At 54.7% G+C, this 27,514-nt stretch overlaps 3 protein-coding genes across 5 annotated transcripts in view; 1 reads left to right on the top strand and 2 right to left on the bottom strand.

Moving 5' to 3' along the window:
• The window catches only part of FAM222B (family with sequence similarity 222 member B), a 63,129-nt gene extending 55,844 nt beyond the window's left edge, over positions 1-7,285 (top strand). For 2 of the 3 annotated variants that reach the window (XM_059998031.1, XM_059998034.1), the window contains exon 3: positions 4,780-7,285. In XM_059998031.1, the coding sequence (XP_059854014.1) occupies positions 4,780-6,383 (1,604 nt within the window). In that variant the 3' untranslated portion in view covers positions 6,384-7,285. The remainder of the gene's footprint in view (positions 1-4,779) is intronic. The other variant, XM_059998035.1, reaches the window with a different exon arrangement.
• A 3,472-nt stretch (positions 7,286-10,757) lies between these two features.
• TRAF4 (TNF receptor associated factor 4) lies at positions 10,758-17,421 on the bottom strand. The gene is made up of 7 exons (XM_059998036.1): positions 17,196-17,421; positions 14,158-14,209; positions 13,476-13,580; positions 13,239-13,400; positions 12,989-13,150; positions 12,748-12,903; positions 10,758-12,487 (listed from the first exon to the last, which is right to left on the bottom strand). The coding sequence occupies exons 1-7, from the start codon at positions 17,336-17,338 to the stop codon at positions 11,855-11,857; spliced, it is 1,413 nt and encodes a 470-aa protein (XP_059854019.1). The 5' UTR covers positions 17,339-17,421; the 3' UTR covers positions 10,758-11,854.
• Positions 17,422-18,013: 592 nt separating this feature from the next.
• On the bottom strand, positions 18,014-26,490 carry NEK8 (NIMA related kinase 8). The gene is made up of 15 exons (XM_059998108.1): positions 26,424-26,490; positions 24,360-24,565; positions 23,888-24,120; positions 23,518-23,649; positions 22,822-23,030; positions 22,587-22,666; positions 22,113-22,294; positions 21,856-22,006; positions 21,373-21,449; positions 20,925-21,042; positions 20,134-20,284; positions 19,739-19,902; positions 19,476-19,634; positions 19,160-19,318; positions 18,014-18,768 (listed from the first exon to the last, which is right to left on the bottom strand). The coding sequence occupies exons 1-15, from the start codon at positions 26,468-26,470 to the stop codon at positions 18,740-18,742; spliced, it is 2,097 nt and encodes a 698-aa protein (XP_059854091.1). The 5' UTR covers positions 26,471-26,490; the 3' UTR covers positions 18,014-18,739.
• Between the last annotated feature and the right edge of the window lie 1,024 nt (positions 26,491-27,514).

Genomic DNA, 27,514 nt, shown 5'->3' with positions numbered 1-27,514 from the left:
TACGTACATGCCACTCTCTTTGTCTCAGCTTACACTTGCCTCTCCCCATGTCCTCAAGTCCATTCTCTATGTCTGCATCTTTATTCCTGTCTTGCCCCTAGGTTCATCAGAACCATTTTTTTTTTTTTAAGATTCCATATATATGTGTTAGCATACGGTACTTGTTTTTCTCTTTCTGACTTACCTCACTCTGTATTGCAGACTCTAGGTCCATCCACCTCACTACAAATAACTCAATTTTGTTTCTTTTTATGGCTGAGTAATATTCCATTGTATATATGTGCCACATCTTCTTCATCCATTCATCTGTTGATGGACACTTAGGTTGCTTCCGTGTCCTGGCTATTGTAAATAGTGCTGCAGTGAACATTGTGGTACATGACTCTTTTTGAATTTTGGTTTTCTCAGGGTATATGCCCAGTAGTGGGATTGCTGGGTCCTATGGTAGTTCTATTCTTAGTTTTTTAAGGAACCTCCATACTGTTCTCCATAGTGGCTATATCAATTTACATTCCCACCAACAGTGCAAGAGTGTGTAGCTTAGTATACTTTATGTTGTAAGAGTCAGCTCAAGGCAGGGGAGATGGGTCTGGGGTCAGGAGAGGGCATATGTGGCTTCTTGGCCCAGTACTGTCAGTCACCTGGCTAATTATTCCCCAGGCTTGAGCTGCCTTATGTACAGAATCACAAGATTGTTCCCTTGAAACGCCAACATTTTCTCTTCTCCCCTTCCTCTTCTACATGTATAGGAGGATGTGATGCATTTTCCAACCTAGAAGTATAATTTGCCATAGTTCAGGCTGGATTAAAGGACATCTTGCCTCTGGGTGGGTCCTGCACTTGGTAGAAGACCACAGCTGTGGTTAGGTGGATGCCCTCCTAGAACTTTTCTCGATTGTTATTCCATAATGTCACTTGCTTTGAGAGACCTCAGCCATTTTGGAACTTTGTACTTGCAAAGTCTATTTTCCTCTGACCCATCTTCTCCAAATTCCCCAGAAAATGTGTTTTTGAACATTTTTTTATTCATTAACCCCAAGCCTCTGCTCCTAATTTTCCAGCTCACAGGTATATCGATAGGGTGGCCTGGTAAATATTTCTGGGTAGAGTGGTTGAAATGACCAAAGATCCCTGGTCGTCAAATCATCTTTTAGACAGTTACTGTGACCTCTTTCATTGTAGAGTTTTGGGGCCTAGGGCAAGTATCGACATTAATTTTTTACTACTTCTCTGTGTGCTTATGTGCCCCCTAGTGGAAAGACCTGGAAATGGTGAATTGGCCCAGTGACTGGATAAACTACAGAGAAATATCAGAAACATTAGCTAACGTTTGTTGAGCGCTTACCATATGCCAGGCACTGTCTTGAATATTTGTATGCATGTTCTCATTCATTCCTCAGTAATTCCATATGGGGGACTCTCTTATCTTTCTTTTCAGGATGAGAGTGTTTGTCAATGTCTCGTTACTATTCAGTGACTGGGCTAGAACTCACACTTGGGTCAGACTCCAAAGCCTGTATTTGACACACACTGCCTGTGTCTCTCCACAGGTTAGAGGTTCCTGCTGCATAAGCCACCCATGTCTTTTGATCTTCAAAACAGAAGGATAAACAGGGAGGTCCTTGCAGGGAAGCCTGGATTCAGGGAGATCCCCCCAGTTCCTAGAATAGACAACAGTGCTTTCTGTACTACATGTAATGCTCAGACTCAAGTCCAGGAGGTACTGCAGTTAGGGCTTCCATGGTCAGGTTACTCTGTCCCGTCTGTGGGCAGACTCAGCCAAACCTGCTATCCTTGAATAGTAACTATCGACAGTCATAGTTCCTGTTCACAGAGCATTTCCCATTCATTGGATCTCTTGATCTTAGTAATTCTGTGAGGTAAGACAGCAGGTATCATCCCTGTTTATAAATGAGGAATGACTGAGAGAGAAACTGAGTAGTCAGATAATAAAGCCAGTGCTTGAATCTGGATCTCTTTTTTTCTAACCACAGAGTCTCTGTTCTCTACACCGCCTTATGCCTCGATTAATGACACCATTGGTACCAGCTATTTAAATAAGTTGTTTACAGAGCTGTAGTATCCGTGTTGGCTGTGCGTTTAGAGGAAGATGATGCAGAAGAAAGAAAGGCTTCAGGGTGCCTCTGTGGGGACTGAGATAAAGTACTGAGGAAAACTTGGCTATTTTTTAAGGGTTGGGCTGAAATCTGGTACATGACGTGGGTGGTGTTGGATTCCCCGAATGTGGCCTCTTTCTTGTCCAATATGCTCCTCTCATCCTTGAGATTCTTCCTTAACATACTGTAGCCTGTGTCCACCCTTCCCACCCCTCACCTCACCTCACCTCACCTCATCACCACTGTCAGCATCAGTGGAGGCAGGACAGAGAGAACTAATCGGTGTAGTGTCCCACTCCATACTTCTGACTGAGGCCAAGCCATCAATACCTCTGCCTCTGCTAGAAAAAACCAGCCTTAGAGTTGATATTGACTTGGAGCAAAGGAGCTCTATTATTCAACAAGCCGCTGTACCAGTCTCTCTTCCCTGACTTTCAGAGAGAGAAGCCCATCAACATGGAGGAAAGCTCTTCCAACATGGAGGGGCGGACCTTCCTTTCCTGTCCGAACTGAAACCCAGCAGCTTCAGACTCCCATTATTCAGCCGAGTCCCAGTTGTTCAGTCAGACAGTACACTTACCAGGCACTTACTACACGTTTGCTCTGGGTAAGGAAGACACTGAGCTAGGAATGTCGCATGTTTTTGATCAGTCACACAAGAGTACAGTGGCTGACCAGGGCAGCTTCTAATGGAATTCTGGCGCCTTGAGTGTAGGGAAGATCTTTCAGTGATCCCAGACTTTTTTGGTGTCTTCTTGTCCAGGAGAATGTAAAACCGGTCAGAAAATGGCCCCACTTTGTCGAGACTGAAGCCTATTAAGGGTCAGTGGCTTATAAGAAGCCGCAGAACTCTGTTCTCCAGGCTTTGACCTCCTTGCCAGCTAGTGCTACCTAGTAGGTGGGAGACTTCCAGGCCTCTCTGCCTCCCTCTGCTTCCTGCCTTCAGTTGTCACTGTCACATTCATCCTTCTAAATCAGTCCTTCTTCAAATCAGTCATCTTACAAACATTTCGTTTATGAATGGAGCAACTATTCTGTACTCAGTAAATAGAGCAGAGCCTTAAATATGTGGGAGTGCCTACTGCGTTCAAGGCATTGTGCCCGTGTTTGAAAGCAAACCTTTTCCTTTCCGTACCCTTTTGCTAAGTTCTACCTCGTCGAGCCTGGGTCCGGATCTCTCTGCCTCTCCTGGACTTGAGCTTTCTTTCCTTGCTTCCAAGAGCAGCAGTTTCTAAGCACTTGCTGCCAGCCAACCAGCAACGTCACCTAGCGCAGGCAGCTGTGCCCTTTTCCTGCTAGCACACTCACTAGACTACTTCTGTTCCAGCTGATGCCCAGCGACATGACTTTGAATGGGGTCTCCTCTGGGCCAAGCCAGCTGAGGCCACAAGCCAGGCATTTGGCCAGCTCAGTCCTTGGTCTGCCCTGGCTGCCCCCTAGAAGGGGAGGAAGTAGGGAGGGAATCAGCTAGCTGAGCCAAGGCTCCCAGCCAGTCCCCTTTTTTTTTCCGCTCTGGGCAGTCTGTGTACTTACTCAGCAAGCCTTTATTAAGCACCTTCTGTGTATACTCAGGGGAGACCCTCCCCAGAGAGAGGGAGAAGGGAGCAGAGACCCCTTGCCAGGAGCCTGGCATCCTTAAAGAGCTCTTGTTCTCAGAATCTTTTCCTTTTTGATGGAAGCACGACATCCGCTGGAGCCCCCTGATGGGAGGCAACTGGAGATGGGAACAAAGAGACTGTTAGCATTAATGAGGCCCATTGAGCGGTGTTTCCGCAGTCTCCAAAGAAGGCAGGTTTTTCCTCTTTCATTTTGGAAAGTGACAGCTCACAAGGGCCGAATACAGACTATTTTTGGCTCTCAGGACTTAAAGATTCTCTGAATCCGTTCTCCTCAGTTCCCTCCCTGCTGCCCTGTCATTATTGTCACCCCCACAAGGAAATAAATAAAGCCTTTTGATCTTCACCCAGTCAGGCTGAGTAAGCTGTAAACAAAAGTGAACTTGTGACTTGGGGATGGGGAAGGGATGTTGGCAGCTTACTCCTCTGCCCCTGAAAAAGCAGCATCCTGTCTGCTGCGCCAGGATGCCCACCCAGTCGGCACGGTGCCCCAGCTGCCAAGGCAGAGAGAAAGTTGATGCCTCACTGACAACTGCAGACTGTAGAGGAGTCATTCTGGGTACCCTCTTCCTCAGGGTGTCATGGGGCAGGGACTGAGTGGCCCTGACAAACAGCTCTGCTTAGAACCTTCAACCCCCAGGCCAGGATGGGCTGGTAGGAACTTGGAGAGAATTCCATGTGAGAATTGGCCAAGTTCTGGCTCTCTAAGATAGAGACTTTCGCAAGTTGCTCTGCTATTCTGATCTTCAGTGACCTCGTTTGTTAAGTGGGAATACCATGATAGTACCTGCGTCCTAAAGCAGCAGCAAGGATTCGTTGAGACAGCCTGTCCTCAGCACGAGGCCTGGTCCATTAGAAGTACTCACTCAATGTGAGCAGTGCTTGTTTCTGTGGGGGCTGAGGCCGGGTCTCAGTGGAAGACTAGAGATGACAGCTTAGTTCGCCCTGCCCCTCAGGCCCTCAAATGGGAAATCTAGAAGGGCTGGTTGGCTTGGCACTGATGAGCTCCGTCTCCTTCTTTGCTCTCCTTCCCCTTCTCTCTCTAGGGGACACTACACAGAAAATGAGAACTGCTCACTATCCTACCCCAGCCGAATTGGACGCGTATGCTAAGAAGGTCGCAAACAACCCACTGACTATAAAAATCTTCCCCAACAGTGTGAAGGTTCCCCAGCGGAAACACGTTCGTCGTACTGTGAACGGCCTCGACACATCAGCCCAGCGCTACAGCCCCTACCCGACTCAGGCTGCCACCAAGGCAGGCCTGCTTGCCATTGTCAAAGTGCCAGCCAAAAGCATACTCAAGGACTTTGACGGCACCCGAGCCCGGTTGCTCCCTGAGGCCATCATGAACCCCCCAGTGGCGCCCTATGCTACTGTGGCACCCAGCACTTTAGCCCACCCCCAGGCCCAGGCTCTGGCCCGCCAGCAGGCCCTGCAGCACGCACAGACCCTGGCCCATGCCCCTCCCCAGACGCCGCAGCACCCTCAGGGTATCCCGCCACCCCCGGCGCTGTCCCACCCTCAGAGCCTCCAGCAGCCTCAGGGCCTGGGCCACCCTCAGCCCATGGCCCCAACCCAGGGCTTGGTCCACCCTCAGGCCCTGTCTCACCAGGGTCTCCAGCACCTCCCCACTCCCTTGCTGCACGGAGGCCGGAAGATGCCAGACTCAGACGCCCCCCCGAATGTGACCGTGTCTACCTCAACTATCCCCCTTTCCATGGCGGCCACCCTGCAGCACAGCCAGCCCCCGGACCTGAGCAGCATCGTGCACCAGATCAGCCAGTTTTGCCAGACGAGGGCAGGCATCAGCACTACCTCAGTGTGTGAGGGCCAGATCGCCAACCCCAGCCCCATTAGCCGCAGTCTGCTCATCAATGCAAGCACTCGGGTGTCGACCCACGGCGTCCCCACACCAATGCCTTCATGTGTGGTCAATCCCATGGAGCACACCCATGCGGCCGCAGCCGCATTGCCCGCTGCGGGCCCTGTCAACCTGCCCACGGGCATCTCTCGAGCCCCCACTGGCTACCCTAGCGACCTCAAGCCAGTCGCCTGGAACCAGCACCAGCTGGCCCACCTACAGCAGATGTGCAGTGAGGCCGGCGGGACGCCGGCCCCTGGCCTGACAGGCAAGCATGCGGCAGGACGCGAGTTGGCGGGGCCTGGCTTCGTGGGCAAGGCCCCTGCCTACCCGCAGGAACTGTGCATGGCGCAGGCTTTCCATCTGAAGCCACCCCTGGAGAAGCCAACCCCGTCCCCACCAGTCAACGGCCTGGCAGCCCCACTGGCCTACCCTAATGGTCACTACTTCCAGCCCCTGTGGAACAACATTCTGCCCACTCCCAATAGCGACAGCTCGGGGTCTCAGGACCTCGCCGTGCCGTTCCACAGTGGGCAGCCTGCGGGCGCACCCCTCGACTGCGCGGCGGCTGGGGCCCACTACCGGGCAGGGACCGGGGGCGGGCCGGTGGCAAGCCAGAACAGCCTGGTGCAGACAGTGGATTACCTAAGCGGGGATTTCCCGCAGGCCTGCTTCCGAGACCAGAGCCTGGCCGTGCTGAGCAAGGCCCACCGAGCCCCTGGCAGCCGAGCCCCTGATCCCACAGATAGTCGAAATCTTCATATTCAGCACCCTGGGTATAGATAGGTAGCCCTGGTGCCCTCCACAAGCTACACATCATACGTCACCCGTCACCCTCCTAGGTTTAGTCTTACTTTTGAGTAATTGGATAGTTTCAAAGTTTCACTGCTCCAACGTGATCATTCTTAGATGTCTAAGAAAGGGAGTTTAGTGGGATCTAATTGAGGACGGGGGGGGGGGGGGTCCTCTTTGCGCTCATCTTCCCCTCTACCAGCCTCAGCAACTTTTGGGTTTATGTTGGGACCTCATCCCAACTTCAGGCTTTTCTCTCCAATGCCTGCCTGTCAGTGCAGTTCTTCCCCCCACCCCCACCTCGGCCATTTCCCACCAGCCCCCTTTTGTCTGTTCCTGCACCTCTCACTGTTTCTCTTTCGACTGAGGTGTGGGCTAAGGGAACGGCTCCCTAGGTCAGGTAGCTGTCAGTGCCCAGCCACCTAAGCTAGGTCTCTCCCTGTCTGTCTCTCTGGGACTAAGAAGCCAGACCTCCCAAGTGCTCTGAAAGCCAATTCCTTGTTTACCCAAAGACCTCAAATCAAAACTGACCCTGTCTGCATCTCCTCCCAGCCCTTCTCCTTTCCTCAAGGCTTTGTTTTACATCTGCATTGATCCCAGAGCCACTGCACTTGTCCTTGCCACACTCCTCAAGGGCATCCTGCAGCACGTGGCCATAGCCTTGAGACCAAGGGGGAAAAAAAGCTGTGTTTGGATTGGTACCTTGGTTCCTGACTCCCTTTCCCTGCCTAGAGAAATGCCGAGACCATCCAGCATACCCAAGATCTTTCTCGCTGCTGTCTCTCTCCTAAGTCATCTGCTGCCCTCATCCCCCACTCCCCCCTCAAAAAAAAAATGCAAAACAAAACAAAAAAGTCTTTCTTGAGGGATTAGGTAGTAGGTATGGGATGATCACATTGGAGTTTGGAATTAAAAACACTGAAAAAAAAAGTGCATTTGGTTCTCTCTACACTGGCTAAGAATATTGCTCTACGCTGTAAGTTTTAAACGTCCTGTTTCTGTATGAATGTAGTGTGGGTTTGAGTAGCAATGTGTGTGAGCGGCCCCACAGGTGCATTCACTGTCTAGTCACCTTTCACAGCCCCTCAGTTTAACGAAGAAAACACAAAGCCTTAAGCTCTTTGAATTCTCCTTTACCAAATGAGCATGGTTCTAACAGCTGGAGATGGGCCTCTCTTGGCAACAGCCCCTTCTGCCCCTCGCCCTTTCTTCACCCACTCCATGCTCCAAGTCTCATTCCCAGGTGACAGTTAGTTGGCTAGAAATTTAAAACTTTTCTGTAACTTCAGATTATGTTTTGTTGTAATGTTTTGCACCCTTCTGTTAAAGATGCATAGTTGGGCTTTTTTTTTTTTAAAAACCAAATAAGCCCTACCCTTTCCTCTTGTCTCTGGGGAACGTGAGCTTTCTTATTTAAGATTTGGGGTTTTGTTTACTATACGATCCACTGTTCTTTAGCCAGAAATTCTCTAGTGATCTGAAGCAGTGTGACTGAAGACCAGTTTTTAAATTATGTGTTGGCAAGTTGCCTTATATTTAAAAAGAGAAAAAAAAGGAAAAAAATGCCTGATTGTGTTATGCCAAATGATAGCAACATGAAGTCCTAACTCATTGTTCCCAGTGGTTTTCCTGCCGTCTGTGAACACTGGCACCTCCCTGTCCTGAGCCCCCAGGAGTACCTGCAGCTTCTGGTGCGATGCCTTCTCCCTGTGTGTTGGCCACCATCTCACCCAGGGGCCCCTCCCAGTTCTCGCTTCTCTGAGTTAAATTCTCTGAATGAACACCATTGTCTCCCTTTATCCCTTGCTTGATCTCCAAACCAGATATTTTTGCTGTAATTTGTTCCAATGCCTCCCCCCAAAAGGTGAGCTGCCCTTTTAGGAAATTGGACCAGACACCAACTTGGGGGCTTAAAATCAAACCTCAAACCCATCTCTTCCTGTGTAGGGGTGCAAGCCTCTGAAGCTCTCACTCCCACCCCTAGTCTGCATGGAAAATGTACTGTGACCCCCCTGCCCCCCATCTACCCTCGCCTTTGGTGTGAGATGTTTCCTAGTTCACCCTGAGCCCCTCTTGCCAGCCAACCCCCAACCAGCAATAAGGGTCCAAGCCAGGGCCTCCTATCCACACCCCCTGCCTCCATTCCACACTGCCCCTAGAAGATACCTGGATCCTCACGCCGCCCACATACTGTAGCATTCATTCTCCATCTCCTTCATCTTCTCACCTGTGGTGGTTTATGGGCGTGATGGGGTTTTTAAGATTATTATAAACCAGTAAAAAGAAAAAAACTCACCTTTGATCTTGTCCTATTCGTTTAATGCTGTCAGTGTTTGAGATGATCTTTCTTAACGGTTTTTAACGTCTTAAGAGAATTTCTCATTTTTAAGGGGACCCCTATAGTATTTGTCCCCGTCAGAAGCCCTCCCACTCCATTATCCCAGACCAGGTGTGTTCAGTCAGCCCCTGGAGGGCACCTGGCTGACTGGCCCTCTCCCTAGGCAGGGCTGCAGGGGGCTTGGTGGGATTTGATGGTTAAGTATGGTTCGCTACCCCTCACTGGAGGTCCAGTTCAATGTAATGCCACTTTCACTCCAAGGACTATCCGTCACTGAAAAACGGGGACCTGGTTTGCTAATAAGCCAGCTTAAGACTAAACGACCCTTCCCCCCACCCCACAACCTTCTCCCACCTCGAACATTTTCGAATTTGAGGACCTCTGGCAGGTGGAAGTAATAGGTGGTGTGATCTGTAGCATGAGAAGTGGTCCTCTTGGTGGTTTGAATCTTAAGGGTTGAGTACTGATGGGAGAACTTTCTTCTGTCTGCAGGGGAAAAAAAAATCCAAAAGAGCTATTTACGTCCCCTCCTCCCTCTCCACTTTCTGCTGCGTTTGGGTCTGGGCTAAGATGTGATGGAGGGAAGGAAAGATCCCACAGGTTGTGGGACTCAGTGAGGGTGGAATCAGATGGTTAGGTGGCTCGAGTTGAAAGCACCCTCCTGAGCATGCCCTTTTCTGTGGGGTGCCCTTTTGTGAAGGTGCTTTGCCTCCTTACTCCTCATCCCATCCCTGTGAAAGAAAACCCTCTTCTGCCTGTGTCAAATGAGACCTACAGTCAGCCTAGGGTCACAGGGCTAGACAGAGCAGATGGTTGAGTTGAGCCCAGCTCACGCTGTGAGGCAAAATCTGGCCTGAGTTCCACAAGCAATTATGACTGTCTGCAAAGGCAGTGAATGAGGGCTAGGCCTGGGCATGGGGTCAATCGCAATATCCACTGCAGGGAACTGAAGGCGGCACCAGCCGCCTTTGTGAACCTACCACCTGGAATGGTGCAGTGGCACAGTGCTGCCAGCAGAGGGAGCCCAAGCTTGACCCGGGGGTTCTGGCTTCTCTTGGAAGGCTTCTGCAGAAGAGTGGTTCTACCTGTTGCTGCGTGAAGCCCGTGCTTAGGTGAAGGCATTTCCCCTGCTAGAGCCCATGGTCGGTCTTCTCTACCAGCTTCCAGGCTTCACAGTACCACGACAGTTTAGATGAAAGAGCCATCTTTACTTTCTCAGCAAGGCAGCCAGGGCTTCATCTCTCCCTAGATCAGTGAATTTGACCTTTTGAAGGCTAAGTTGGTTAGTTCCCTGGGCTGGCTGTCTCAGGCTCAGACCTTTCCTATCACCTTCTGATAAGGGCTCTTTTCACCTGAGTCTCTGGGAAAGTAGAAAAGGCAGGCTACAGCCCTTGAACCTTCTCCGTACTAAACAATACTTCCCATACACTGGGCCTCTTCTCAGGGCCAGGCAAGAGTAAGGCACTTTATGCTGATGAGTTAATCTTTACGAATCTAGCAGGATTACTTTAATTTTACCAGTAAGGATGCCCCATGTAGCTAAGTAACTTGCCAAAAAAGCAAGCACAGCAAGGATCCAAAATCAAATCTACTGCCAAAATTAAAGGAAGCTAATCTTCTAGTGACTGCTGGAGCTTAAAACAGAATCCAGTGACAGGGGGGGGGAAAAATCCAGGCCCTGCCCCAAACTAGCTGAAAGATCACTGAAGTCAATTCACTCCTCTGTTCCTATTTCACCAGTCAAATGTGGATAATCACAGGTACCCATTGAGGCCTGTATGAAAAGTAAGTATGGATGAGAAAATTTCAAGGCTCCTGTGCACAGTTTAGGAGTCCCTGGGTGTGGGCTGGGCTTTGGAGTTAGACTAACATTCATAAAGCACTCAGACATCCCTCAGTATCCACAGGGAATTGGTTTAAGAATCGCCAGCGGATACAGAAATTCACCAAGTCCCTGATATAAAATAGCATAGGCTTTGCATGTAACCTATACACATTCTCTGGTATACTTTAATCTCTAGATTACGTACAATACCTGATACAATGTAATACTATGTAGATTTGCCCATGAGTGGCCAAAACCTTTTGCTTTTTGTAACTTTCTGGAACTATTCCCAAATATCTCCAATTCACTGTTGATTGAATTCGAGGATGTGGAACCCACAAAGGACCGACTATTTTTACTGGGAACATGCATGGTCTTCACCACAGCCCACTAAGATAGGTCCTTTTATTAAAAGCTATTTCACTTGACTGTTGTATTAAATAATGCATATAAAGTGCTTACCAGTGTCTGCCACATCAAAAGTACTCAATAAATGGTAGCTATTATCATTAGACCAAGAAAGACCTGCCTAGAGCACAGGCACTAGTCCTTTGTGGGGTATCGATCAGAGACTCTAAACCTTATAAAACGTCCAGAGCCTGCACCTCCCTGCTCTAACCACTAGAGGGCAGCAGCAGGCAGCTGTCCTCCACACAAAGCCTAGTGCAGTCCCTCTGTCTTCCACCAGAGGGCGATGCAGCAGGGCAGCTGGATCCTGGGGCCAGAGCTGTTGCAGTCCCTGACTGGTCCCTTGACTTCACAATTGGGCCCTGAGCAACCCAGATGAGTCAGGCTGGAACCAAGGTAATAAATACAAGTCAGGATTTATTAAAAATCAGGGCTCCCCTGCTGTGCCCTCCTGGCACTAAGTAAATAAATAACCAGAGGGGACACAGCTGGGGAGAGGAGACATCAGATCTCAAGACAGATTCTTTAACTACCCCTCAGTTTCCCAACTCCCCCTCCCCCCCTATGGCTCTTGGGACGTAGCACCAGCAGGCACCTCAGTCCCTGGAAGAGTGTGGCCGGCACCAAGGCATGTCTGCCCTGATCCTAGGCAACAGGCCCCGGGATCGCTTGTTTCCAAGCCCTTGATGACCCTAAGACCTGCTCTTCCCAGAGGCCAGGGCTGAAGCACCAAAAGGAGGCACCTGAGGGTGGTAGGGAAGGAGGGAGGGGGAACAGGGTAACAAAACCTAGGCAGCGGAAGCAGCTGTAAGGGGGTCCGGCCCCCTCTCCAGGCTCAGCCTGCCTGATGGAGGTCATTTCCCACCCCCCTTTTTCCTATAGCTGGGTCTGCTCTCAGCTGAGGATCTTTCGGGGCAATTCAACAGAGGCACGGATGAAGACTGCATCATCCCGCACATAGTTTCGCTTGCGGATATCCTGGTGGGAGATGAACTTGGGGTAACCAAAGCCCAGAGAACTCTCATCCAGGGAGCCCCGCCAAGTGCCTGGTTTTTGGAAATTCTTCCAGTTTGGGTCAGGGTGAAAGGTCTCAGTGACATGCTGTGGCTTAGCCAGCCCAGGGTCGCTCTGATCCAGCAGGGAGAAGGTGACGCGGCGGGCAAAGGGCCACTCAAGGAGATTGTCAAAGGCACCTGGCAGCACGCGAATGTAGAGCGAGAGATGTGTACCCTCACCACTGCCATTGCCATTGAGGAATGCAGACACCTGCAGCTTGTAGCCATACTTATGCGTGTAGAAGGCGGGGCTGAAGCACTCGAGGTTGGGCTTGGCTTTGGCCTCCTGCAGCCTTCGCCCGTAACTGCCGATCTTCCAGATGAGCACGCCATCACTGCCCACGGAGAGCTCCTCCAGCTCTCTTCGCAGCTCCTGCAGCTCTTGCCGTTGCCGGCTCACCAGGGCACACATCATGGCCAGATGTGGCTTCACGCTCTCCTCCACGTGCCGTGCCATTGCCAGCTTAGGGCACTGTTGGCAAAGCCCCAGGCCATGGGGGAAGAGAGGAGAGTTAGTCGGGGCAAGTTCAGGGGAGAGGGGAGGAGCAGGTACAGGGCAGTGGGCACCCGGCTCTGAATGAGGGAGGTAGAGGGCTCTAGGAGGAGGCTGGAGCCGGCCAGCAGGGGGAGGGCTGAGGCTTCAGAGCAGCACAGCAGGGACCACTAAGGGCCTATGTCTGAGGTTTCAAGGACCAAGAAGAGAGCTGACAGGAAGGAAGAGAGGCATCTCACCCTGTGCTTGCAGCCGGAGTCTTTGAATGGGCACAGCACCAGGGCAGTGCTACAGCTGTCCTTGAGGTGGCCCGGCAGATCCTCCCGAGCCATGGTGCCCACGCCACACTGGTTGGGGCACGGCACAGGCAGCCTCGGGCACTGGTACTGGTGGCTCTAGGGCCGCAGAGGCAGAGAGAAGCAGTCAGTAGCCTGACTCCCTGCTACCTGCCCTGCGGCCCACAGCTCAGGAGGGCCTCACCTGGATGGTGTCAAAGACAAACTCCTTGGTGCAGTAAGTGCAAGGCTGGGTGCGCTTGGGGCACTCAGAGGTGGCATGCTGGGCCAGGAGCCGCCGCATCATGCGGGCACCGCATTTGTTCTCACAGTACACACTCTCTTGCGGGCACACACCTTCGTGGCTCTGTAGAAACGCCAGAGGGGCTGAGTTAAGGGATCCCTGGGCCACAGGTGCCCCACTCTCCCTCTACCCTCAGCCAGGCCCCACCCACCTCAAAGGCCTCCCCGCTGAAGTCACAGCCACAGAACTCGCACTTGAGTCGCCTCTTGGGGCAGTCGTGCTGCAGGTGTGCGGGCAGATCACGGCGGCTCAGCTTGGCGGGGCAGCGGTTGGGGCAGGGGACTACATTGAAGCTGCAGGTATTCAGGTGGCCCTGGTGGGAGGGGCCACAGTTAGTGCCTGCCCAGGGAGGGGCAGTCCCCCCACCCCGGCCCCTTCAGAGCCTCACCTGTAGGTGGCGAAGTGGCCCACTCCATCGGCAGCCCTCCTCACTGTGGATGCAGCGGATAGGCAGGCCCAGTACCTGTACCTCCAGCTCTGGGTCTGGGTAGATCTGGGGACAAGCAGGCGGGGAACTGGTCAGGGTCAGAGCCTGCTACAGTCCCCAGTTCCCACCTCCTCCACCCCAGATAGCTTAGCTCTCTACCTTAGAGCCAGAAACAGCCCCTCGGTGTAAATTCTCCTCTGTGCCCAGGGATAAAGAGTGCAGCAGGTGGTCTCTGCTCTAACCTAGATTCCAGGGTCCCCAACACGCTGGCCCAGGACGCTCCCTTCGGAGCAGCAGCCAATCAGCCTGCAGCCCCAGGCAGCCTCCACACCCTTTGCTTCCTTCCTCCTGGTACAGGGGTCCTGGCCATCAGCCACAGGGCTGGCCAGCCACCCAAACGGGAGGGGACACTTCTGGCGGGCACAGAGCGGTTCTGTATACCCCCACAGGCTGGGCATTGTGCCTGCCCTCCAGGGCAGACTCGGGCCTCATCTGCGAACTGGCCTGGTGGGAGGGAACAGGCCACGTTCGTAGGGGTGCATGATTCTGCGGCACCGGGTTGACACTGGCCCCGAGCCCACTGGTTGCAGCAGCTCCAGCCTCCACCGAGGGCAAGAGCCTGTACCTGGCACGGTGGACTCACCTTGGCATAGTCCAGAGGAAGTTGATCCTCAGGGCACTTGAAGACTCCTTCACTGTGAAGGGGGAAGGGACAGGGTCAAGGCGCCATACTATGGGAAGAGAGATCCCTGGGCCCCATCCCCTCAACCAGGGTAGCCTCCTTCCGTCACCAGACCGGTTCCCAGGTTCCCAGGCAGCCCCACCGGAGAGGGCGAGTAGAGGCCTGAGGGTACCCACTTCTACAGGACCACCAAAGATCCCAGCTCCTGTCCCGGGGAGGGTGGATTTGGGCCCAGTGGAGGCAGAGGCAGCTGCTTCAGACAGCATTTGGCCAACAGGTGGCAGCTGGCACCCCTCCCCCAGGATGGCAGCTGGACGGCGAAAGGAACAGGCTGCCCAGCCACCCAGTGCCCCAGGTTACTTTTCACTGGCTGGGCTGAAAGCTGTTGGGGGAAGGTGAACACGGATGGGCTGAGGTTAAGCGCCAGGGCTGCCCAAGCCCCTGCGAGGGTGCCCAGCCACGAACCCAGGGCAAAGGTCAGCTTGGGGCCACCTTACCCCAACTCTCCCCTCCTCCTATGTGGGTGTGTCTTCTAAAGCAAAGAGAAGGAAAGGCTCGCTCCAAGGTACTGTGTTTACACTCCCACCCAGTTCTCACAACCTGCCTGAGAAGGGGCTCAGTGTCTCCACTTTGCAGATGAAAGAACTGAGGCTCACGGGTGAACTGGACTGTCTGTCTGATTCCACAGCTCAGATAGTTTCTACTACGCTGTACACAGAAGAGAGGCCAGTCCAAGAAAAAGTGTCCAGGCAAGCATGGCCAAGGCTCTGGTCACTGCACGGCAGGCATCTGAAGCCTGCTGCCCCTGTCCGCTGCCCTCCCTCTCCTCCACCAACCCCACACCAGGCTGTTAGCACTCAAGGAGCCTGTGGCATACCTCCTCCTGCCAACATGGCCTCGCCGACCCTAGCCAGGACCAGTCACGCATGCCTGGAGTGGCCTAGGCAGGGCAAGGGCTCACCCAGCAGGACTGAAGACCCTCAGGCATGGCATTTCTGGCAAGTCTGAGTCAGGTAGGTGGGAGGCAGGCAAGGATGAAGGCGGAAGCAGAGGCTACAAGGCAGCCCTGTCCACGATGGCGTTTGGCAGGACGTGGGCAGTCCATGCCCCAGGTGCTCAAAGGATTTCTAGCACCCACCTCCTCCCCCTGACCCCACGACTACTACTGGGCATGCTGCCAATGCCAATAATAATACATGCCCAGGCACTGAGGAGGTATGCCCGTGCCCACAGGGTAACCAGGCTTCCTGGACCAACCTGAGTAACAGCGCTGGCAGGAGGGAAAGAGGGGTGGGCCGTGGGGGAGGGGGTCTGCTTGGCTGCTTCAGGAATGTGCTGACTTAGTGGTTTTGGAGTCAGGGAGGGGACTGAGGCAAGTCCCCAGGCTTCAGGCAGAAGATTAGCCTGGGCAGCTTGGGGCCCAGCCAGGACAAAGGTTCGCCCAGTGCCATGGACACCCTAGCTGGTAGGGTGGGAGGCGCACGGCCTGTCCCACCATCCCTTCCCTCCCGGGCCTCAGCGTCAGAGTTCAGGCGCCAGCCGAGGTGGGGAGGCAAGGGCAGAGACTGCTCCAGGCCGTGCAGTGGAGGCCCAGGCCCAGGGGAGAAGACAGGATGGGGGGAAGGGGCTGTGGGAGAGGAAGAGGGGATTTCCGGGAGGGGGAGGGGAGAAGCAGCAGAGAGGGACAGAAGAGGGAAACAAGCCTGACAGCCCCCTCCCCCGTTCCTTCCCCGAGGCAGTCAGGGTGGGTCAGCTGAGGAGGGGGGAGGCTCAGCTGGCCTCATCTGGAAACCAGAGGGCTGGGGAAGAGCACGGGAGAAGACAATGGGGCTGTGTGTAGGTAGGGGAGTGTGTGTACACTGAAGGGAGGAGGGAGGCGGGTGAGGGAAAAGGAGGAGGGGGCCGCACAGCAGCTTGTGCAGGAGCATATGTGAGGGCAGGACCGGCCCAGGCTGCGGGGAACCGAAAACAAAGGGCCTGCTGAGATTTCCGCCGGGCAAGGGGCTGCGGAGAACGGAGGGACGGAATCCCAGAGGTGCTCTCCCAGCCTGCGCCCCACGAACCCTCAACAAACAGCCTCCTGACACAGGGCACTGGCTGACCCAGCCTTCCCCGGTGCTCTTGGCCCACGACCTCCCCACGACACGGGGCTCCCTCTTCTTGCCTCCCCACACCCAGGACTGAGCAGGTCCCAGCGTGGACAGGAAGACTCAGATCACCGCAGGGCGCCCAGAACTCAACGAGTGCCCAAGAGCCCACGGAAGACCTGGGTCGGGAGAGCGCAGGGGGCGGTTAGTCACACCCAGGGTGCGACCCCCTCCCCCTCACGACTTCTAGACCACTCGCAGTACTCAGGACCCCCAGGGGCAGGGAGGGACACCCAAAGGGTTCCTGTTTCAGGGGAGATCGGGAGCGTCGTAGACCTTCCTCTATCGTGCGACCACAAGCAGGCCGGGCTTACACCCCAGTTAAGCCTTTAGGTAATTGTGCGACCGTGGGCAAGTCGCAGCCTTTCTTTGAATTTGAATCTCGTTTCCTCATCTGTGAAATGGGAGAACAATAGCTGCCGTTCTCGGAACGTCCGAAGAATCAGAAAAGCTAAGATGGGTGAAAGCTCGGAGGCTTAAGGTGCTGCGCGGGGCACAGGGTTTTGTCCTCCTCTTCCCAGGATTCAAAGTTCAAGAGTGAAGCCGTTCTGGCTCTCAGGTGAGGGGGAAGGGCCGGCCACGGATCAGGAAGGGCGTCCTTTCCCACCTCCACCCTGCGGGAAGGCACGGAATTCTTCCCACCTGGCGCGTGGCACGCGGGACCCTACGGATCAGTGCGTGGGGTCCTCCCTCGGGGCCTGACGTCACTCCCGCCCTGTGACGTCACGGTGGGCGCCCCTGAGGTCACGGGGCCGCGGCGCAGACAAAGGCCCGGCGTGCCTCCGGCCTGGGTCCTCCCCCGGCGGCGTCTCCCACCCCCACCGGCCGTCCCCTGCTCCCGCCGGGCCGCACCTGAGGAACTCCTGCAGGCAGGTGTCGCAGAAGCGGTGGCCGCAGGTAGAAACCTGCACGGGCTCGCGCATGGGCTTCCCGCACAGCGGGCACAGCAGCCGCCGCTTGGGCTTCTCCAAGAACTTGTAGTCAAAGCCGGGCATGGCGGGCGGGCACGGGCAAGCGGGGCCGGGTTCGCGGCGGCCCCACAGCCCGCGCCTCGCTCCAGCCGCGCTCCCGGCTGCGGGCGGCGCCGACTGGCAGCCGTGGCCTGCGCCCAGCCCTTGAGCTCGCCCGCCGGAAGAGGGGGCGGGGCCGTGCCCGCGCGGTCCTAGTGCCCGCCCCGCAGGGCTCCCCACCCACCCGGCGTTGCGGCAGCTTCGGGGTCGGCACTCAGTCAGGCTCTCCCCCTCCAGGAAGCAGGGTCTCCTCTTTATGCTTGGGAACAGAGATCGAGGCTCCGCTACTCCCCAGGGCCGGGGGTGGGGTGGGGGGAGCTCTGATGCTGGATGGGGCGGAGAGCCTCGGGGGACGGGCCGCGCCACAAAGATTCGCTTCTCCGGAGTCAACAGCTCGGCCTTGGGGGCCACGTGTCGCCCAGGGGCCCGGGGCTCCAGCTTCCAGGTGCTAGGCAGCTGAAGCCTGGCAACCAGATCCGGGGAGCCCAGCTGGGCGAGGAGGCCGGGCTGGGAACTGGGCCAGAGGAACCTCGGCCCGGGCCTCAGGCTGCGCCCACATTCCTCTCTCCACCGCGGCCCTGCAGCCCAGATGGAGCCCAGCCCAGCCCTGGGGTGGCCGCCACCCCCAGCCCTCAAGAGACCACACTCTAGGCAGGCAGCTGATTTTTTATTGGCGCTATTTCCCAGTCATCTGGGAAACTGGTCTGGTCCAGCCAGCTACCCTTTCTCCCAACGTGCTTTGGGGGAATGGCATGGGGTGAAGGGCAACCTTCAGCAGGGATGTCCTTTGCGGTATACTGCAGCCCATGCACTCCCCCAGGGGAAGGGAGGCACTCAGATTGTGTAAACCCCTGCCTCAGGATATAGGAGTGGGGGCAGGTGGTAGCACTCCCGGGACCTCCCTGCCCCAGGCAATGCAGGGGCTAGGCCTCTGGAATGGCCAGAACAGGCAGGCCCCAGCTTGCCTTACTCCAAAGCACTGAGCTGTGCTCCCAGTAGACACCTGCGACTTATTTTCAAACTGGGCTGGGGGAAGGGGCAGCATCTAGGTGGAGCCACAGCTACCTCCAGCCTTTTTCTGCAGAGGCTCTGGAGACCTCCCTGCTTCCAAAAGTTACGTCTGGCCTCCAACTCTAGCCAGGCTGAACCCTGGGGACGTTGACTAAAGATAAGAAGGGGTGGGGAGGGGAAAGAGGGACGTTGGGGGAGTAGGGTGGGTTGAGTTTTACATATCCAGGGTCAAAGGCAGAGCAGGGGCTTTACTGGTTCTTATACCCCATTGATGATACAATCCAGGGGGCTGGTCATGCCTGAGGCACCTGCACTTTTCAAGAACATTTACAGGAGAAGCAATATCGGGGTCGTCCAGAGGTGTATCCAGGTGCCTCAAGGGGGGACTGGCTCATCTGTGACCGCTGGAGAGCACAAAAGAGAAATCCCTGCAGCCTCCCAGAGGGCGATGCCCCCAGCAAGCCTCAGCTACTTCCACTCTCACTCCCACACTGGGCCCTGGACTCTGGACCCTGCCAGGCCAGAAACAGAGGTTCAAACTAAACTGGACTTGAGGGTTGGAGGAGAAAGAACGCATTTGGACCCTGGGGAGGAGCGGAGGCAGCCCTTCAGGCACAAGAAGCACCTACCCTTGCCCACCCCAGGAGCTCACTTTTGCCCAGCAGCTTCTGCTTTCATTTATCTGGGGGCTGAAAATGCTTTTAATAATTTGGGCTGTGACCACTGGGGATGGGAATGTGGGCAGGGGCCAGCTGGGTTAACCCTTGTGTGGGTGAGGGTGAAGTTATAACTCACGGCGGATAGCCAGGAGAGTGTTTCCATGGCAACAGGACACAGAAGTCACTGTGTAGGGGTGTGTCTCATCCAGCTGCACTGGCCTAGGGAGTCCAGCATCCTCATCCCTCCTTCCCAGTCGACCTCGGGCCCCTTTGCCCCAAGAGTACACTTCACTTTCTGCCAAAGAGAATCCCAAGGAGAGAAATGAGAGAAAGACATACCTTAGCAAGCAGCTAACTTCCTAGATTGCCCTACTGGCCCCAACATGGGGTTGCTGAGTTCAGTAGCCCTGAGCATAACCCCCCATTGCTCCTGGGTCTGCCCACACCCCTACCTGCCCCAATGGCCACAGTGAAGGCATCCCCACAGGCCACCATTGCTATCTTGATTCCCTGGAGGCCTTGGACTTGACAAGGTACCCGGCTGACCCGGCGAGCGATGGCACCCAGCTGCCCATGCTGATTGCTGCCGAATGTATAGCAGTCACCAGAGGCTGTAGGGGAGGAGAGAGGAAAGGAAGGAAAGGGTGCCTCAACAGAGGGCCCAAGGAAGCCAGGGGAGTCCACCTTTGGCCTCCTGTGCCCAGGTCCTACTTACCAGTTACAGCAGCTGAATGAGCAGTGCCCAGGTCCACGCTCAGCAGGGGCTCGCGGTCCAGGGGTGCAGAACCTAGTGGTGTGAAGCTCAGGGCCTCCTCCACTTGCTGGTGTGGGGCAGGCTCCTCCCCTAGGGAGAGATGGTCCAGGCCCAGCTTGTTGAACCTGAGGGCAGAGCCAAAAGCCAAGTCCAGCTGACACAGTTTATATAGACTGTCCTCCCCCCACGTATCTGGGCAGGAGCTGGTGCACCAGGGGACATATCTTACACAGAACACTCAAAACCCGCTCAGTTCTAATCCCAGGTGGGAGGTAGGCAATGACAGATGGAGCACTGGCAGCTAAGGGAGGTCGGGGAGGGCAGGCTAGTCATTGTAGTGCACCTAGTTCACGTACCTGTTGCTCCCACAGGCCAGGGCTTGGCCGGACACGGTGAGGATCATGGAGGAGTCAATGCCACATACAACCCGCTGGGCTTCCTGTCCTGGGGGCGTGGGTACCTGCTGGGGGCAGCTGTGGGACTCCCTGTTGCCTAGTCCCAGCCGGCCTACAAGGAGAAACCGGCACTGGGCTAGTTTGAGCTTGTCTAGCTTAGTGATACTAGGATAAGGAGGACCCACAGGGCAGCATGAGTGAAGGCTGTTCCTGACTGAAATGCCCATCCTTGGCCCCTCCGTGGGTCAAAATTCTACTCCTTTAAGGCCCTGTTCAGGTGCCACTTCTCTCTTCTCCAGGTAGAGTCCCTTGCCATTCCTTGTGTTCCCACACCTCTGGACCTTGGGTGAGCCCTGATGCTGTCTGTCCTCTATCATGTTGGAGATGTGTCATCCTTCCCCCATCTAGACTGAGTCCTCCAGGAGGACGGGGACCCCTATCTAAGTCATCCCTAGTTTCAATGCCCAGCCTGATGCCTGACCCAGGGAGGGGCACAACATATATTTCTGGATGAATGAAATCTCTCTCATTACATCATGAGCACCCGAAGGAATCGACATCATGTTCATCTTGTCTCAGCACCCAGCACAAGGTGGGCACATATTGGGTGTGCAATAAAGGTTTGTCGAGTGAATAAATGAATCAGAGAGAAAAGGAGGAGGAGGAAACAGGCCATAGGGTAGAAGATGGCTATGAAGAGGAACAAATCATGGCTGGGGTGTTCCAGAGGCTAGAACAGAGTGAAATCTTACCACCATCTCCGCGGCCCCAGGCAAACAGTTCTCGCTCAGTGGACAAGGCCAGCACATGAGACGCCCCACAGGCCACCTGCACCATCTCATAGCCCAGCAGGGCCTCCACAATGGTGGGCTAGACAGAGAGGAAGCAAGGGCAGACTGGGCAAGGGGCCTGGACTAGCCACCTGGCCTCAGCATCCTCTGTAGGGATGAAGTTGGAGGCTGCAAATTCTCATGAGGTGGCTGTCTCTTTAACTCCCCCCCACACACATATTGCAACCACTGGGGAAGCCTGGTCTTTCTGTACTTCCCCAGATGCTGCCCAGAACAGGTGCAGCCTGGGAGGTACAGGGACCTGTGGCTGCTGGGGATTCCCCTGCCTCCAAGCTGGGTGTCAGCTCTCAAATGTGGGCTGCTTGCCATCTCCCCACTTCCTCCTCCCCAGTATACACTCAAAACCCACCTGGCTGATGTCATTGAGGCTGCCATGGCCTAGGCACCCATTGCTGCCACTGCCAAAGGTCATGATGATGCCTCGGTCTGGGGAGGGGAGTAGTGAGGAAAGGGAAAGGAAAGAGGTTAGGCTGTTTTTCCAGACAGACCAGTGCAACCTTGGATCGAAGGAGCAAGAAAAAGTTAGTTGGAGGCTAGGGCTGGAAGAATTGGGTGGGGGGAGAAAAGGACTGGGGTCTTTCTTCCCAAGTGTGTGACTTTGGACAAGTGACAGCCTCTGAGCCTTAGTTTCTAGATCTGTCAAATGGAGATGATATAACTGCCTTGTCAGGCCTGCTGTGAAGGTAAAGGAGATCGGGTAAGTAAAGCACTCCCTGGAAGATAAAAGCATTATTAAGTGAGCAGTTAGCAAATGAAAGGCAAGGAAGGAAATTGCTCTGGGGGGGTCTTCTTATAGCTGAGCCCCCACAGGCTAGTCCCCTGACCAACTCACCAGTCAGGCAGGCCGTGAAGAGGTCCCCACAGGCCACATGCTTGATAGTCACACCCGACTGGCCCTCCAGGAAACGGGAGATGAACTGGGGCTGCTGCTGCTCCACCGCCCCAGGGAGGAGGGGGTCCCCTCCAGCGCCTAGGGGCGGGGCCTGCGAGGGGACAGGGGAGGGCGTGGGCGGCGCCTGAGTGCTCTGCTCCTGAGCCACGCCCCCCTCCATTCAGGGCCCCACCCCACCCCCACCCCCGCCTGCTCACCTCCCAAAGTATGAGGCGCCCAGAGCGCGTGACGCCAGCCTTCTGCGTGCGCCCCGCTGCCACCTGGACCACCTCTGTGTTGAGCATTGGCAGCCGCAGCGGCACACTGAGCCCGCCACCCCACACGTACACCGATGACAGGGGCGGCGGAATGGCCGGCCGGGCAGGTCCCCGGGGAACACCTGCGGGGACAACTCATCAGGCCTATTAAATTGGTGGGATGGACTTCCCTGATGGTCCAGTGGATAAGACTCCACGCTCCCAATGCAGGGGGGCCGGGTTCAATCCCTGGTCAGGGAACTAGATCCTGCAAGCATGCCGCAACTAAAAATCCCCACGTGCTGCAACAAAGATCCCCACATGCCGCAACTAAGACCCCGCACAGCCTAAATTAATTAATTAATTAATTTAAAAAAATAAATTGGTGAGAATGCCATGGTGTCCGTCGGAACCCCTGCGGTCGCCCCGACTTACCTCTGCAACGGCCACTGGTGGTCCTGCCCCCTGTGCTGCCGGGTGCCATGGGTGGCCCGGTGGCCAGGGGCTTCTCTGCCCTGCAGGACAGATGGGGGCCTCAGGACAAGGACCCTCCCTGGCATCCCCACACCCAGAAATGGTGGACTTGCCGAGAATGCCCCTCTCTGCCCCAGGCCTACTGTGCTCCCACGGGGTGCCCCACTGCTGCCCAGGGCCCCCTCCCTGCACCGGCCTCCGCATGCGGACGCTGCCCAGGTCAGTGTGGAGGTTGAGGAGCGCCCGGATGCAGAGGGGCTGCGCCATGATGTGGCTGAGCGGTGGCCGCTGTGCAGGCTCCAGGCTGAGAAGACTCAGAACCAGCTGGCGCAGCTCAGGGCTGTACCGGTCAGAGATGGGCGCAAAGGTGCCGCTCATGATCTTCAGCACCAGCGCTGGCAGGTTCTGTGAAGGCACCACGTGTGGGGTTGGCCAGAACCTCAGGCCAGGCTCTTAAACTGCAGCACCCCCAGCTCCAGCCCCAGCCCCTAGCCTGGTGGGGTGGCCACAGCCCTGCACTCAGAAGCCATCCGTCTGGTGAGGGGACTCCCAGGATGATAGGGGAGCCAAAAACTCTGCTTTTAAGAACCTCTGAGAGGGGAGCTGCAGCCATGTCAGCTGGCTGCATGTTGGGAAAACTCACGTCTTGCCCTTAGGAGGGTCCCTAATCTGATGGGAGAGCCCTACCCTCAGTTTAATGGGGGTCCCAAGCCCTACCTTAAGGAACCCATAGTCTTAGGGAAGCCACAGCCCTGGCCTGGGGTAATCCACCAGTCTGATGAGAGAGACATAAGCGAGCCACAAGAGAAGAAACACAGAAGTGGTTGGAGCCAAGGACTTCAGGAGATAGAGGTAGGGATCTCAGTTGTCCCCCCCGGGGGGACTTACTCACCGCAGCCTCAAAGGCCCTCTTGAGGCTGGCCAGCTCATATAGGACACAGCCCAGGGCCCAGATGTCACTCTTCTGGTTGTAGGGCTTGCCCTCACACAGTTCAGGGGAAATGTAGCATGGAGTACCCACCACCTGCAGGAGGGAAGCTGATATTACAGCCCCGGGGTGGGAGGACCAAGGCTCTGCCCAAAAGCTCACTTAGAGACAGCTTCTCCCCAAAGTAGGCAAAAGTGCTTCCTCCTGCAGGACCATGCAGCCAGGGACTAAGGGGCCAAGGTCTTGGGGGGGTGGGGCTGGGGACAGGGATGCAAAGTAGACCTTGGCCCTCAAAAGCTCCAGCACCCTTGAGGTCCCCTCCATGCCCAGGCACCGTGTAGGCCTTGCTCTTGCTGCTAAGGATCTTGGAGATGCCGAAGTCACCAATCTTGACGACCATGCGGTGTTTGTCTAGAAGGATGTTTTGGGTCTTGAGGTCCCGGTGCAGGATGAGGTGGGTGTGCACGTGATGCAGCGCCAGCAGGATCTGCACAAAGAAGTGCAGGATGGTCTCCTCCTCCAGCAGGGAATTACAGCGCTTCTGGATGAACTCAGCCAGGGTGCCACCTGCAGTCGCAAGGAACTAGTCAAGATCCAGGCCGCTCCATGCTTGAGATTTTCCTTTTATGAAACTAAAGACCCAGACAGGGCAAGGGCCTGCCAGTGTCACACAACTGGGGTCAGAACCCTATACCTCTGACCCTCAGCCAAGCCCATTCCGAGGAGGGAAGCTGGCTGATCTGTGCCTGCCTGTCCCAGAGGTGAGCGGCCCTTGGAGCCAGGCCAGTGCAAGGAGGCTGGCCCACCTGGTGCATATTCCATGGCGATCATGAGAGCCTTGTCCTCCAGGAAGTTCTCGTAGTACTCAATGACATTGGGGTGGTTGAGCAGCTTGAGGACCTGGCACTCATTCTGGGCTGCCTGTCTCTCTTCCTTGGTCATCTGCTCCACTGGGATCTGCTTGATGATCACCAGCTTCTGGTCAGCCTTGCGAAGGCACAGGTGAACAATCCTGAGGACGTGGAGTACAGGAGTGGGTACCAGCTGAGCTTCCAGCCACATATCAGGCAGGGCAGACCTGGTGACTGGGTGTTCCTTAGGACAAGGGAATTGGCACCTAGACTAAGAAGTCATCTAAGTTGGTGCGCAGAACACTGAGTTTAGGAATAGGGAGAACCGACCACAAGCTGTCTGAGACCTTGGGCAAGTCGTTTAACTTATCTGGGACTCAGTTTCACCACAGGCACAATGACTGTGCCTAATAATAGTCTTGGTCTCTGTAAGTCTGCACAGACTCTGGAGTTAAGTGCCTGGTTCAAATCCTGGCTCCTCCTCTTACTAGTTATCTGGTCTTAAATTATGTGACATCAGGATCTGGAAAGTAGGATCGATCTCACAAGGTTGTTGAGAGGATCAAATGAGAAAATGCATGTACTGCACTTAGCACAGCGCCTGGCACATCAAAAATACTCAGTGAGTAGGAGCCATTCATTTTATTATTTTCTGCCAATTTTGTAGTCAGTGTTCATAAAAGCAGGGTTTTGTTCTTTCTCCTTCACCACTATAGCCCCACTGCATAGCCTAGTGCATACCCCAGCACTTAGTAGGAGCTCAATAAGTATCTGTTGAATGATGGACTATCTAAGTATCAACTGTATATCTCCAGCTCAGACCTCTCCTCTGAGCCTCAGACTTACATATTCAACTACTTGCTTTGCACCTCTACCTGAATGGCTGGCAAGCATCCTGAATTTTAACAAATACAAAACTCTTGATTCCTGCCCTTGAAACCTTTCCTTCCTCAGTTTCTTCCATCTCAGTAAATGACACCACCATCCCCCAGTTATTAAAGTCCCTAAGTTAGTAAAGTCAGACACCTGAAAATCATGCCAGAATCTTTCCCCTATCTCACGCTAACATCAGTAAATCTTGTTTCTACTACCTCCAAAATAGTGGGAACCCACCCATTTCTCTGTGTCTTCTGCTATAACCCTTGGCCAAATTATCATTTCTTGCCTAAAATACTGCACTAGACTTCAAATGGTTCCTTTCACTCTTGTCACCCTCAAATCTAAATTCTACACAGCAGCCAGAGTGACATTTTAAAAATGCAAATCATATCAAGACCATTCCTTTGCTTAAACCTCATTTCCTTTCCACTGCAAATAAATTCAATTCCTTTACCTCAGCCTACAAGGCCGTAATTTGGTTCCCGCCCTCTGTGACAATCACATTTTATTCCATTCTTTTCCATTCCATTCTTTTCCAGTCTTTTTCTCAGTTCTTTGAATACTCTGAATTCTTTCCCACGTGAGGACCTTAGCATAAACTGTTTCCTCCGCCTGAGAAGCTCTGCCTTTTTCAGACTACATACTGGTCCTCATTCCTCAAGTCTTGGTTTGAAACTTCACTTGCCAGAGAAATTTTCCCTGATCATCCCAAATGAATAATCTCTGGTGTTGTACTCTATTCTCGCCGTTTGTTAATCACTGCTTTAACAATGTCCTGTTTATTGTATAATTTTCCGATAGTCTGTAAGCTCCGAGGCAGAAAGGAGCACGCCTGTTGGTCTTAACTGTATACCCAGTATCGAATGCCTGACGTGTATAGTTGCTGCTCAACATTTGTTGAATGAATGAGTCAGGATCAAAGAACAAACTCTGAGGGGGGCCGCAAAGGCTGGCCGGGGGCGTGACCTCCTTGGAGGCGGAGTTTCCCAACCAAGACTAGGACAGGAAGCCTGCGGAGGGCTTCCCGGATTAGACGCTCACGCATCGGGGCGGGGCTAAACGGGTAGCGATTTTGCTGTCGGAGTTGGGGCTTATTTTCCCTCTTCCCGAGCAATTGCCTCCCCCAGAGCCCTGGCTCACCCGAAGGCACCTCTGCCCACCACTCGGATCCGCTCGTACTTCTCCATCTCATTTCTCAGAGTCACATTTCCGGAACCCCAAAACTCAGACACAGCGCGTGCGCGGGCCCGCCCCCTCTAGGACCACGCCCCCTGCACTGCAAGATAATTGAGGGGCGGAGCTAGTGGAGCTAGGTGTTGGTTCAGCCTCTCATTTGTCTCCGCTAATTTGCACCGTCCCTGCAGCCCGGATCCGCAGTCGCCCTCCCAGTGTGCAAGGAATGGGGCGATATGCCATTTCTTGGCATGCCCCGCAAAAGCCAGCACCTTACCAGCTACTTCCTACACACGTGGCCGCATCCGGCCCTCGCAAAGCTTCCTTAGACCGCAGGGGTTCCCCGCGCAGGCCGAGTGAGGGTGGGAAGAAAGGACCGATCTCTCTCTGCCCCACTCTTTGCCCACTAGTGACGGTGTTTCCGAGGGAGAGGGCAGATTCTCACTGGCACGCAAACGATAAACACTACCAAAGCTGAACCGAGTCGGCGCTCTCGGTCTGTGGGGCAGGGTGCCGGATTAGTTTCGTGTTTGCCTAGGGAGGGACCGGGGAAACCCCGACCTGTGCAAGTTGATTCACCTAGGAAGGACGTGACGCGGTCTCCAGGCTGTCCCGACTAGTGAGCTAGTGAGCACTGCGCTCGTCAACACCCTCAACTCCCCAACGCACACATACAACGCTGCCGCTGCCGCAGAGTAATCTGCCTTCAGTTCTCAACTAGAGAGAACTTCCTTGGGGGAAGATGGGAGGGAAGTGGATTACTACCTGAAAGCTTCGGGGAGAAGGGGAAAGACCCTTGTTCGGCTGATATGGGTTCAAGGCTTCTGCCCAGAGGTAGGGGGTCGGTTAGTACAATCGTCCAAGATCTTGACCAGAAGTGAGTTTAATTCCAGGTCGCTCCCTGGCGCCTCCTGCACTTCACGAGCTCCATAAATGCTCAGTTTAGGGAGCAGGAAGGATGGTGATTAGTTAAGGGATAGCATCCCTATTTCTGAGTGGGCGAGGAAAGTGAGGAAAGGGGTGTTTATCTTCAGCTCCCACCCTGCCCCTTGAAAGGG

The sequence above is a fragment of the Delphinus delphis genome, chromosome 19 (assembly GCF_949987515.2).
Source record: "Delphinus delphis chromosome 19, mDelDel1.2, whole genome shotgun sequence".
Lineage (NCBI taxonomy): Eukaryota > Metazoa > Chordata > Mammalia > Artiodactyla > Delphinidae > Delphinus > Delphinus delphis.
Note: the sequence above shows the minus strand (reverse complement) of the source record. Positions and strands in the feature narration are given on the sequence as shown.